The 13,982-nt window shown below is 45.3% G+C and overlaps 1 protein-coding gene across 1 annotated transcript in view; it reads left to right on the forward strand.

Moving 5' to 3' along the window:
* Nucleotides 1-1,220: 1,220 nt before the first annotated feature.
* The window catches only part of CACNA2D4 (calcium voltage-gated channel auxiliary subunit alpha2delta 4), a 111,500-nt gene continuing 98,738 nt past the window's right edge, over nucleotides 1,221-13,982 (forward strand). The window contains exons 1-4 of the mRNA XM_047066487.1: nucleotides 1,221-1,396; nucleotides 5,178-5,259; nucleotides 7,034-7,150; nucleotides 12,403-12,462. Of these exons, the coding sequence (XP_046922443.1) occupies nucleotides 1,221-1,396; nucleotides 5,178-5,259; nucleotides 7,034-7,150; nucleotides 12,403-12,462 (435 nt within the window). The remainder of the gene's footprint in view (nucleotides 1,397-5,177; nucleotides 5,260-7,033; nucleotides 7,151-12,402; nucleotides 12,463-13,982) is intronic.

Below are 13,982 nucleotides of genomic sequence, written 5' to 3' on the forward strand. Positions count from 1 at the left end.
TAAATGTTTCCCCAATTCAACTTCCTCTTAGCTGGATCCCCGAAATGCCCACAGGCACTCAAACATCACCCAACTAAAGGAAAATCAGACAGAGAAGTTGGAATGGAAAGAGAAAGAGCTATTAACCACTTGTACCTGGACAATCTTACTTTTGCATATATTAACGCAACATTTGGGTACAGGAACATGCTGCCCCTCAGGGAGGGGCCCTGAGGCTTCATCAGCTTCCCAGCAAACATGTCCCTTAGCCTAGGACCAGGAGCACATGGGGGAGGTGGGGGCCATAGGATATTGACATTATCTATGACCTCATCAAAAGGCAGCAGGCCTGGAGCCAGAGTTACAGTCTCAGCTCCGTCCCCAAGCCTACCTGTGCCTCAAGAGCCCCCTGAAAACAGGGATGATGACATTGAACTCCCAGAATGGCTCTAAGATTTAAAACACCAATTTGTTACATCTTTTTTTTTAAGTTTATTTATTAATTTTGAGAGTGGGGGGAGGGGTAGAGAGAGGAGGAGAGAGAGAGAGAGAGAGAGAGAGAGAGAATCCCAAGCAGGCTCCATGCTGTCAGTGCAGAGCCCAGCACAGGGCTCAGTCTCACGAACCTGAGATCATGACCTGAGCTGAAATCAAGAGTCAGACCCTTAACCAACTGAGTGACTCAGGCGCCCCAATTTGTTCCTTCTCTTGATAAGTCAGAGCACTGGACAGATGCCCCCTGTTGTTCTCAGGCCAGTGTCACAGTCTTCTCCTCCCCTTGGGTCCAGAAGAAACAAGTCTACAGGAACAGGGCTGTCTCTTTAAAGTTCTGGCCCCTAATGGAATGAACCGAGTCCTGTCTTCTCAAATCAGGGTAATCCTGCTGAGGTCATTTCTGCCACCTCCTCCTCCCTGCTGTCAGGCAGGGGATTAGAGGAGAGGCCAATGGATTAACGGGTTCATTTTGTCACAACCACCCCCCTCAGACCATCAGCCCCCTCTTGGAGCCTGCTGGTCGGGTGGGGCGGCTCCTCTGTGCACAGTTCTCTGTGGGCAGAGAGAAACCCCCACCCCTGCCAAGCGTTGCAGCCAAGACAAGACAAAGCTGGGAACCCCAGGCTTGCCAGGAAGGCAGAAGGCCTGGGGCTGTCCCAAGGATCTAGGTGACAGGCAGACAGAGCTGGCGGTTGGAGACTGCTCTCTTCTCTCCCTGCCTTCACCCCGAGCCCAGCAGAGACACCATGCCAGGACTCCCCAGGTTCCACTTAGACACCAGCGCTCCCCACAGCAGGAGGCCCTGCCACCAGTGGCCAGGGTCCTGGGCCTCCTTGCAGAAGACCGTGGTCATCCTGTGCCTGCTACTCTCCAGTACCTCCCTGTCCCCCACACACGCGCAGACCGAGATTCCTCTGGAAACGTAAGCATCAAGTTCACCCCAACCCTCTAAAATCTTCTGGCCCTTTCCTCCCTTCCTTCCCCCTGTAGAGCTCAATCCTCTGTCCAACTTCCCACCTGGACCTCTAGCTTCCCTCAGGGCTCCCCCTGGGGGTTTCCACTCTCCCTTTCCCTCCCTTCTTCCCACATTCTGCCATTCAGGAGCCCCACCTGCCACTCCTCACACCTGCTGACTTCAGGCAGAACTGAAGTGAGGGTCCTCATTCCTCTGGCTGGCAAGCAGCATCTCAAGCTCCTGCAGGCCCGATGGATGCTCCTTCCAGGATAATCGCTGCCATTACGCCCCTGGCAGTGGGAGATGTGCTAGCTCAAAATGATCGTCGTGGCTCCCCAAGGATTTGTTGGGAAATTTGTGTTTTGACATTCTGAAAGGGTAAAGCAGTTCTAAACCAACAAAATGGCTCATGCAACCGGGAGCTGAGTAAAATTGGACTTTGGTCGCCTTAGTCTTCCCTTCTGCCTCCTTCCAGGCCCCCTTCTACATTCTGTCAATCAGCCCAGCTCCAGGAAAGAATCTGCTCTCAGTCATTTACATTTTGGTATAAAGTTTAATTGCTGTGCAACCTCTCTGAGAGTGTCTAGTTTTCCGTCCTTTGATCATGTGGTCCTATTAAGAAATGCCGATGTATGTGGGGAGCAGAGAACTCTAGAGTAAAGGGGGCAGCTTGCTCAGTCTATATCTAAGCCCAGCTACTCACGACCAGCAAAATAGGCTACCAGAGCCAGCTGTCAACCTCATTTCTTAACAGAAGTGGAGACAGGGAGGACAAACAATGCACATTATGTCTAGCTTTGTTGAGCAATGGATTTGAGCAGCCTTGTTTACACTGGATTGTATAACCTCTACTTTTTCTATGCTTAGTACAGCGTTAGGTGCTTTATAAATAATATATTTACTCCACACAGCAATGCAATGAGGTGGGTGATAGCTTCCCTATTCTGTACTTGAGGAAATAAGCTCAGAGAGGTTGGATGACCTCCCCAAGTTCACACAGGCAGTAAACGGAAGTGCCAGAATCTAAACTCAAGTCAGCTTGGCCTGTGCTTCACCTGTTGCTGGGCTATAAGACTATCTGTTGCTGAGGGAGATGTTGAGAATAAGTTTCCAGCCCCAGAATACACAACAAAATTGTAGAAGGGGAACTCCAGGAATAGGCTGAGTGCTGAGTAAAGATGGCTGGAATCCAGGTCTTTGTTGAGGAGAATGGCAGACTGGACCATCTACTTAGAAACCTCCACAGTTGGCTGAGATTATTAGCCCTCAAACCTGCCTGTATCTGCACCTGCCCTCTTCCTGGGAGCTGGACCTCTGCCAGGCCCTTGACAAAACCCCACCTCTCTCTCCTGCTGAATCCTCTTCCACCCCGATGACATTTCATCTCCCTTGTGTCCAGCTGTGCCCTTGCTTCCTGCTCAGCCCTCAGCCTCCACCACCTGCCCAGGCTTCTACTGCCCTCCCAAAACTGTTCCCATCGAGATCTCCAAAGATCTCTTCCCTGCCCAACCCAGTAGACATCCTGGCTCCATCTCCCTGGACTCTCTTTTACTTGAATCTCAATGCCTCAACTTCCATTAACATTGTGCTCCTCTGGGACTCCTTGGGCACCTGAGCTGACCTTCTGTCCTCCTCAAGCAATTCTTTCCCTTTGCCTGCCCCCCAGATTGTTGGTGCCTCCCGGGGTTTTTCATCAACTCACAGGTCTTCTCATGCTCCATACTCTCCTTGAGAGAGCCCATATACCTTCAGAATTTCAACTCTACCTATGTACTAATGACTCTCAGCCCTATCTCTACTTGTTAGACTCACATACCATTGCCTATGGACAGCTCTTTCTAAATATCTTGTGAGGTTTTAAGTTTAAGTTTGTGTCTTCCAAGATATAATGCAATTGGTACCTTCTGGAGTTGTGCAGTGCACAACATATCCTACAGCACTCAGTAGCTTTGCAACAGGAACCTCACATTCTATATATCCCAAGAGACACTCATCACCTTCCACCCTCTCAAACTTGTTCCTCCTGATCTTCCTGATAATTCTCAATAGCACCACCATCAGCTCAACTACCCAAGCTAGAAACCTGAAGTCATTTTTGACCCCTCCAAGCTCTTCTATACTCTCTACCTAGAAATCTCTTTGGCAGGCTAAACTCTCCCAAACTTCTTTTACTTTTCTTTCTTTTCTGTGCTTTTCTTTTCTTTCTTCCCTCCTTTCTTTCTTTCTTTGGGTGACAGGGAGAGTATGAGCAGGGAAGAAGGGCAGAAGGAGAGAGTGAGAATCCTAAGCAGGCTCTACACCCAGCACAGAGCCCAATGTGGGGCTCGAACCCTTGACTGTGAGATCATGAGCTGAAATCAAGAGTTGAATGCTCAACTTACTGAACCACCCAGGTGCCTAAACTCTCCCAAACTTCTAACACTGAACTGAGATCCCACTTGTCCCAAGAAGCCTCCTGGTACCACCACTACCCTCCCCAGCCCTTTGCAGGGCTGGGATCAGCCCTGCAATGGCACCCCTCCCCTTCAAACATGTATTATGCTATCTGTATATGGAGGGGTGTCCTTCTAACTGAGGGTTTTACAAAGATGAGGAAGGACCGTGATATGACTGCAGTGCTGTGCACAATGGCTGGCACACAGGAGGACCTTAATAATTATTGGTTGAGTGATTGAATTAATGTGGACCTTGACAGGATCATGAGGGCAAGCTCCTTTTGCTCCATCTGGAGAGGCTCAGACACAGTCCTATGTATTCTCCCCAGGATGCCACCAGCCTGCCCAGGTGGCAGGATCTTGGTGCACTTCTGGGGACGGATCAGAGGTCAGGGCTTCTCTACTAGGCTGCCTGCACCCAGGGTGAGGGGTTGCTTCCTCACACCCTCCCTGTCTGGCCTGCTTTCTGCCCCACAAAAGCAGCTCAGAGCCTCTTCCTCTGTCCCTGGCCTCATGTCCCCTCTGAAGTTTCAACAGAGGATTTGGCAGCCAGTCGTGACCTTGAGCAGGGCACACTGAAGGGCACAGCCCATTAAGAAGCTGCAGTGGTCCCGGGGCGCCTGTGTAGCTCAAGTCAGTTCAGCATCCAACTCTTGATTTCAGCTCAGGTGATGATCTCAAGGTTCCTGGGATCAGCCCTGCAATGGGTTCTGTGCTAATGGTGCGGAGCCTGCTTGCAATTGTCTCCCTCCCTCTCTCTCTCTCTCTCTGCTCCACCTCTGTGCTCTCTCTCTCTCTCTCTCTCAGAATAAATAAGCATTAAAAAAAAAAAGTTGCAGTGCTACCAAACAGTTCCTGTTTCCACCCTCAGTATCCTCCCCACCCTGGTCTGGGCCTGTCCATAACCTCTTCCCTTTCTCTCCTCTCTGTTCTCCACCCACAAACCAGAACCCTTAGGGGTTTGGGATCAGGCTTTGCTTCCCAGCTCATCTGCCCTGCCCTGAGGGCAGCTGCTGTGCCCCCAAAAGGTCCTCTAGGTCTCCTGCCTGGACCAGGAGGGATGGTAGCTCTTTGTGGGTGTTTCTGGGTGTAGGTGGTGTGTACGTGCATCCATGTATGTATGTGGGTCTCTCTATGTGCTACGTGTGTCTCTGTGTGTGTATCAGCGTGTGTGTGTGTGTGTGTGTGTGTGTGTACACGCTGGTGTTCTATGTGCATGTGTGTGTGCATATATGTGTGTGCATATATGTGTCTCCATATCTGTGTGTCTGTGTGGTGCATGTGTATACACATGTACTTTCATTCCCCGGCAGAGTGAAGCTGTGGGCAGACACCTTCGGCAGGGACCTATATGACACGGTGACCAAATACTCGGGCTCTCTCTTGCTGCAGAAGGTCAGTAACCCCGTTCCAGGGAGCTCACAGGGGGCAGTCAGTCAGGGACTTCCTCCTGATGGAGAAGCAGAGTTCTCAAGTCCCAATGTCCATGCTGTAAGGGGTCTCAGAGATTATCTAATCCATTCACCTCATTTGCAGATGGGGAAACTGAGGCCCGGGGAGGGAATGATTTGCCCAAGTCACAGAGCAAGTCAGTGGGGGCAGTACGGTGGAGTGGCCAAGAGCACAGTGTAGTGTCAGCTCAGATGCCCCAGAGGCTGATGCCAGGATGCTGTTAGAGAGATGGGGGTGTGTGGCTATGAAGAAGAAAAGGGAGAGGGAGCAGGTGTAGGCAGAGTGGGATGCTCGCCTGACTGTGAAGGGGTATGCAGAGGAAGGAGAAAGGGGTAAGTATCCTGCAGGTGCTTGGGCAGTAGAAGGAGATGAGAGGGCCTATGGCCTCTGCAGAGAGAGCTTCCCTTACCTCCAGTTCTCAGGACCTCCAGCCCTGCCGCAGCACTGCCAAGCACCCACACAGGCCCTCGCTGAGGCCTAGCCCGTGCATGGCTCAGGGCGGGAAGCAGTGTCTGATGGACAGGATGTTGCACGAGCTCCCTCCACACCTTTATTTATTAATTGCTTTTTGAGCAGATTGACACCAAGCTTGTCCTCTCACTGGATTATAAACAACCTCATTCTCTCTAATATTTATAACTTCCAGGCTGGTTTTAGTAATAGCCTGCCATCCTTTATTATTACCATTTGCTAAGAGCTTTATATTCACGCTTTAATTCATTAGGTGAGTACGATCTTCACCATTTTCTAAATGTTGCTAAGAGTAAACCCCAGGGTTTTATGCCTTCGCAATGCCACACTGCAGCCCTTTCCTCCGGCCGCTGGTCCTTGGCTGGCGGGAGTGGGCCGGACCGGAAGTCCTGCGCTCCCTGTAGGCCGCTCCAGCAATGACAACTCAGACCCTTTAAGCTCACTTGGAGCTTCTACATTGCAAAGCACTTTACTCATTTGTGCCTTCCAACCCCGGGTGAGGGAGATACAGCAGTAATTACGTCGCCGTTTTGGGTAAAAGCATTCTAGAGCCTGCTCTAAAGCCATGCAAATGTGACGTTTTGTAGATGAGGAAACTAAGTAACTCGCCTGTCGCATGACCACTAGCTGGCCAAACTGAGTCATTAGACACACGCCAGGTGAAAGATTATCTCCTGCGGGCCCAGAGAGTAGATTTGATCCCAGCTCTCTTAATTCCTAGGCCTACTGGCAGTTCTTTGGGCAACCTGCAGCTGCTGCCAAGCTCTGCCCCAGCAGTGAGAATCTCAGTTCACATGGATGTGAGAAGGGGCCACACTGATACCACTAGGTGTCAGGGAAAGATAAACTGATGTCTCACAGTCCCTGTGAGCAGCCCAAGGGAGGCAGCATGACTGCACAAAAAACATGGAATTCTGGGCGCTCTCCAGAATTCCAGGATGAGGTTCTCCATTCACTAGCTGTGTGACCTTGGCCAAGTTTGTTGACCTCTCTGAGCCTCGGTCTACTCCCTTTTAAGGATATTAACCACCACATCTCCAGAGTTCCTGGAACAGAGAGGACATTTGATAAGAGACAACTATTAATGTTAGTGGGGGAGATTATACAAGAAGGGGAGGGCCTGTCCTTGCCTCTAGTCCAGTCAACAAGACTTCACAGGTGTGAATACACTAATTGGGAGGTTGGAGGCCACACATAATCATGTACAAGACCACAGGTGCCCATCTCTCCCACTTCCCCTACACAGAAATACAAGGATGTGGAGTCCAGTCTGAGGATCAAGGAGGTGGATGGCTTGGAGCTGGTGAGGAAGTTCTCAGAGGACATGGAAACCATGCTACGCAGGAAGGTGGAGGCTGTCAAGGTACTCCAGGTCCTATGATTTGTGGGGGTTCCACCCCAGCGCCCATGACACCAAAATGACACTCAGTGTTGTGGCCCTGAATCCTCTTTCCCATACCATCCTCTTCCTACCTTATGAGTGTCTGCTTTGTATCCCCATGAGCCTAAAGATCCTTGTAACGGAGAAAATGATGGCAAGCAAGGGGAGCGAGAAGGGGCCTGAGATTTGAGTTCTGCCTTAGGGAACAATGTCCAATACAATAAGATCAACCTACAGTGTTAAGAGGGACTCCGCATCACAATCTCACACTCAGAGACTGGCAAAGAGCAGGTACAGAGTGAGGGCTTAGGAGTCAGCTGCTGAATGAACAGGTGGATGGCTGGATGGCTAGTGGGTGGGAGGGAATATAGCTAGATGGAGAGCTCAAAAAGCGAAGCTCCCTCATCTCCTCTCCCTTCTGTCCTCTCCCCTTTTCTCCTTCCCCTACTCCTCCCCCCACCTTCTCCTCTTCTGTATGCCAACCCATCCGCCATGGCTCTCGAGTGCTCAGAGGGCCATCCAGGCAGCAGAAGTACTTATAGTGCTGGGCCTCATGCACAGGTGATTCCCTCACTGCACATCCACCAAGCCTGGCTTGGCCCTGCTAGAAACAGAATGTGTCCGTTCCCTAGCATGAAGGGACTGCCCTGATATCTGTGGGGACTTGGCTGCTTGGAGAGACATAGTTCCTGATCCACCCATCCAGACATCTGGCCATCCAAAACCAGTGTTATCCCCAAAAGGACTCCCTTTGGGGAGCCAGGAAAACAAGGAGAGAGGAGATGGAGCTGGGTGGTAGGTTGTGCAGGAGAGGCTGAGGACAGGGGTTAGGGAGAGACCTGGCAGTGCTGACAAAGCAAGCTGCAGCCTGACCAGGGTCCTGCCCGGCTCCGCACATCCCCATCAAAGCCCACTGCCTGGGAAGCATCAGTGTCAAAGTCACTGAGAACTTCTTTCCCACAAGTGACAATTTGCAGCCTCTTTTCTATAGCTTAGGGGCAAGGGATCTCAGCATCAGAGAAGATACTTGGGGACTGGAAAGCCCATCCTGGACAGCAGGGGGACAGTGACCTCACATACAACCAACGTGGGCAGTAACGCTTGCCTCGTTCCATCTTCAGTGTTGTTTAAAACATCTCTCTGGGCACAGACGTTGGGCCCTTCCATGGGGATGCCCTGTGGAATTTCTTCATCACATCCTAGGATTTGGTGCTTGAATTATTTGACCCAATATGCAGTTATATGAATAGAGACCCAGAGAGGCTTAGTAACTTACCCCCTAAAAAAGCCAGAATAGGAGCTCAAGTCTTTTTTATTCCCCAGGTTTATTGAGGTATAATTGACAATCAAAAATTATGTATATTTAAGGTGTGCAACCTGATTACCCAATAATATACATATACATTGTGAAATATTCATCTCAACCAAGCCAACCAACATCCATACCTCGCAATTTTCCTTTCTCCCTTCCTCCTTCCCTCCCTTTCTGCCTCCTTGCCTTCCTTCCTTCCTTCCTTCCTTCCTCCCTCCCTCCCTCCCTCCCTTCCTTTATTTATTTATGTGTGATGAGAACACCCAAGATCTACCCTCTTAGCAAACCTCAAGAATGCCAACATTCAAAACTGCCAACTAAAGTCATATTGCTGTGCATCAGTTCTCTACAACTTATTTATCTTGCATAACTGAAACTTTATACCCTTTGACCAACATCTCCCCATTTTGCCTTTCCCCCATCAGCTCTTGGTAATTGTTTCTATGAGTTTGATTAGTTTAGATTCCACATATAAATGATATTATACAATATTTGTCTTTCTGTATCTAGCTTATTTCACTTAGCATAATGTCTTTCAAGTTTACCCATGTTGTTGCAAGTAGAACAGTTTTCCTTTAAGGCTGAATAAAGATAGAATAGAGAGAGAGAGAGAGAGAGAGAGAGAGATCATGTTGACTAACATTTAGGTTGTTTCCCTATTATTGGTATTATCTTCAGTGAAATGGGAGTGCAGATATATTTTTGAGATCCTGATTTCATTTACTTTGATATGTACTCAGAAGTGGGATTGCTGGATCATATGATAGTTCTATTTTTAAGTTTTTGGGGAATGTCTATGCTGTTTTCCATATGGTAGTACCAATTTATATTCCCACCAACAACGCAGGGATTCTCTTTTCTCTGCAGCCTCACCAACACTTGTTATCTTATGTCTTTCTAATAACAGTCTTCTAACAGGTATGCAGTGGTATCTCATTTGTGGTTTTGATTTGCATTTCCCTGATGATTTGTGAAATTGAGTACCTTTTCATATATCTGTTGCTCATTTGTATGTCTTCTTTGGGGAACGTCTATTCAGGTCCTTTGACTTTTTTTTTTTTTTAACATTACTCAGTGCTCATCAAGTTGTACACTCTTAATCCCCTTCACCTATTTTACCCATCCCCCACTCACCTCCCCTCTGGTAACCGTCAGTTTGTTTCCTATAGTTAATAGCCTTTTGTTGTTGTTGTTGGTTTCTTTTTTTGTTTGTTTGCTTTGTTTCTGAAATTCCACATATGAGTAAAATCATATGGTATTTGTCTTTCTCTGACTTATATCACTTAGTATTATACCCTCTAAGTCCATCCATGTTGTTGCAAATGGCAAGATTTCATTCTTTTTTATGACTAATATTCCATTGTACATATACCACATCTTCTTTATCTATTCATCTATCATTGGACACTTGGGTTGCTTGCGTATCTTGGCTATTGTAAGTAATGCTGTAATAAACCTAGGAATGCATATATCATTTTGAATTAGTGTTTTTCTTTTCTTTTCTTTTTTGAGTTCTGGAGGTGGATGGTGGTGATGAATTAGTGTCTTTATTTTCTTTTGGTAAATACCCAGTAGTGGAATTACTAAATCATCTGGTAATTTTATTTTTAATTTTCTGAGGAATCTCCATACTATTTTCCACAATGGCTGCACCAGTTTACACTCCCACCACCAGTGCACAAGAGTTCCCTTCTCGCCACATCCTCATCAGTACTTGTTATTTCTTGTGTTTTTTATTTTAGCCATTCTGACAGGTACAAAGATATATCTCATTGTGGTTTTAGTCTGCATTTTCCTGATTATTAGTAATGTTGAGCATCTTTTCATGTGTCTGTGGCCCATCTGTATGTCTTCTTTGGAAAAATGTCTATTCAGTTCTTCTGCCCATTTTTAATTGTATTATTTGGGTTTTTTTTCTGTTGCCTTGTATAAATTCTTTATATATTTTGGATATTAAGCCCTTATCAGATATCATTTGCAAATATCTTTCCCATTTGGTAGGTTGCCTTTTTGTTTTGTTGATGGTTTCCTTCACTGTGCAAAGCCTTTTATTTTAGTGTGGTCCCAATAGTTTAATTTTGCTTTTGTTTCACTTGCCAGAGGAGACCTATCTAGAAAAATGTTTTTATGGTGAATGTCAAAGAAATTATTCCCTGTGTTTTCTTCTAGGAATTTTATAGTTTCAGGCCTCACATTTAGGTCTTTAATCCATTTTGAGTTTATTTTTGTGTATAATGTAAGTAAGTGGTCCAGTTTCATTCTTTTGCATGTAGCTCTCCAGTTTTGCCAACCATAGGTTCACTCTGTTGATTGTTTCCTTTGCTGTGCAGAAGCTTTCTGGTTTGATGCAATCCCCTTTCTATTTTTGCTTTTTGTCTGTGTTTTGGGTGTCACACGCTCCCTCAAAAGACCAGTGACAAGAAACTTTTTCTCTATGCTTTCTGGTAATTTTATAATTTCAGGTCTTGCATTTAAGCCTTTATTTTGAGTTGATTTTTGTATTTGGTATAAGATAAGGATCCAATTTAATTCTTCTGCATGTGAATATTCAGTTTTCCTAACACCATCTATTGAACAGACTATTTTTTTCACCATTGTGTGTACTTAGCACCCTTCAAGATCAGTTGTTTTAAATGCTGGATTAGAGGTGCATGTGTATTAAGTGTCTGACTTCAGCTCAGATCATGATCTCACAGTTTATGAGTTTGAGCTCTGTCTCAGGCAGCCTGGAGCCTGCTTTGGAATCTGTGTCTCCCTCTCTCTCTGCCCCTCTCCTGAGCTTATGCGCTCTCTCTCTCTCTCCAAAATAAATAAATAAAACATTTAAAAAATTTTTAAATAAATGTATGGATTTATTTCTGGGCTCTCTATTCTCAAATTATTTCATTTGTCTATATGTTTTTTCTGCCAATACCAACTGTTTTGATTATTGTAGTTTTGTAATATATTTTGAAATCAGGAAGTGTGATGCCTCCAGCTTTGTTCTCCTTACCCAACATTGTTTCTGGCTATTCATGGTCTTTTGTGGTTCCACATGAATTTTACGGTGGTTTTTTTTTTCTGTTTCTGTAAAGAATGATATTGGGATTTTGATAGGGGTTGCACTGAATTTGTAGACTGCTTTGAGTAGTATGGACCTTTTAACAATATTAATTCATCCAATCCATAAAAAGGGATCTTTCCATTATCTGTGTCTTCTTTAATTTCCTTACTTCCCATCATGTTCTGTAATGCTGACATCCTTGTTTAAAAAAATTATGGTAAATACACATAATATAAAATTTACTATTTTTACCATTTTAAAATGTACAATCCTGCGGCATTAGATACACTCTATGCATCTATGCAACTCCGATCACCACCGAGTTCCAGAACTTTTCATCACTTCCAGACTGAAACCCTATACCCATTAAGCAGTCACTCTCACTCCCCAGCTCCCAGAAACCACTAATCTGCTTTTTGTCAATAGGTTTTCCATTTGAATATTTCACAAAAATGGAATCATATAGTATGTAACTTTCTATATCTGGAGTCTTTCACTTAGCTTATTATAGGTCATACAGAATAGCTTCACTGCCCTAAAAAATTGTCTGTTTTCTGCCTATTCATCTCTCCCTCTCCCAAACCTCTGGCTAACACTGATCTTTTTATTGTGTCCATAGTTTTTCTTTTCCATAATGTCATAATGTCACGTAGTTGGAATGCAGCAGGTAACCTCTTCAGACTGGCATCTTTCACTTAATAATAATGCATTTACATTTTGGCTATTGTGAATAGTGCTGCTACAAACATTTGTGCACAGGTTAGTGTTTGAGTACCTGTTTTCAGTTCTTTTGGGTATATTCTTAGGAGTAGAAATTGTTGAAGACCTACTGGCCTTGTTTTGCCCATTCATTCTCCCCTTTGTGTTTCCATCCTTCAGAATCTGGTAGAGGCTGCTGAGGAGGCTGACCTGAACCATGAATTCAATGAATCGCTGGTGGTGAGTCCTGCTCCCAGAGCTACTGCTGGGAGGGTTTGATGACTAATCACTAAACCCCCACCAAGAGCCAGGGTCCCTTGGGTATAAGATACAGAGGGGTGGGGGAAGGTAGACAGTCCAGCACCATCTTTTTTTTTTTCCAGCACCATCTTTTAATGTGCATAGGATATGTATGACCATGTAATAGCTTGATTCTGAAATACTCTCCAGTCTTTTCAGAAGAGATTTATGGACCAGATAGGAGAGAAAATTTTCAAGACTTGGGGGGGCAAGGGACATAGAGGGACAATCCACCCATTCCATAAACATTTTTTGCCCAACCACCATGTGCTAGCCTCTGGATAGATAAAAAGTCAAGAAGCTCATAGACCAAATAACTCTAGCATGAGGCATATGTAACAAGTCCATAAGAGTTGGTAAACAGAGTTACAAGAATGCAGAAGGGAAGGAGTAGAGGCTCAGAAAGTCCTGCAGACAGGGTGGCATTAGGACCAGCCTCAGGCTGAGTGGGATTTGAACAGGAAAGGCATGGAGAAGCTGAGGGAAAAGAAAAGTCACTGAAATAGGAAAACACAAGATAGAGGAAATTGTGAATGGTCAGTTCTGTATGTCCAGGGGATGGTGAAGTAGAAAGTGACTGTGGACAGATAGGAATCTGGCCTCAACTCAGCCTGGAATGTCACAGACTGAAGGGTTTGAGCAGGGGAGGGACACAGCTGGATTTGTGCTTTAGAAAGTTCTTGTACCAAAATGATTCTTCATCCTGATTTGGGACATCAGTTCATTTAGTCGGCCCTTAAACTGGGTAGGTGCATTCAGTTCACACTGAATTGTATCTAGCTGAACTCCCAACTGCTCTTCATCAGCTTGAATGGCATACCCACTCTATCTCTGAATTTCCTGTTTGATTAGAACCTGTAAAGTTCTATGGGAAAGGTCCATGAGTTTCCTCTTGTATTGTGCAATTTTGGCCATAGTTGTCGTTTGATTCTTCTGTAATTCGCTAATCTTCAGATATGATATCTAATCTGGTCTGCTGTTGCTTAGTCATCTGATCTTGAAACTTCAGTCTTCGAAGAAGTTTTTTGAAACCCACCATGAGTACCGGAATTAACTTTTCAGAATCAGGGTTATTCACCTTGGCTTGTTCCCAGATAATAGGATCAACACCAGCAGGAGGATAAATGTATGTCAGTTTTTATGTATTTGTGAATTCATCTGTGGGAGGAGTAAAGGAAATCCAAGAGTATTTAATGATTGTGGTTTTCTTTTCATTCTATAAAGATTTGAAAATATTTTTTATATTATTTTACTTATTTGGAATTTACAGAACACACTTAAGCAATTAAGATATAACAAAACTACATTTTATCATTTTTTCATTTTTGCAACTTTTTTGCTTTAAAAAGCAAATCTGTCCTTAGACCTTTTTATTTCTAAAAAAATGATGAAAACTTAAATAAATTCTTGATTGTAAAAAAAGAAAGAAAGAAAGAAAGCTCTTGCAGTCAGCAGTATTG

This window comes from Lynx rufus, unplaced genomic scaffold, assembly GCF_022079265.1.
Source record: "Lynx rufus isolate CCGP_SWC_20201006 ecotype Redwood Valley unplaced genomic scaffold, mLynRuf1.p SCAF_7, whole genome shotgun sequence".
Lineage (NCBI taxonomy): Eukaryota > Metazoa > Chordata > Mammalia > Carnivora > Felidae > Lynx > Lynx rufus.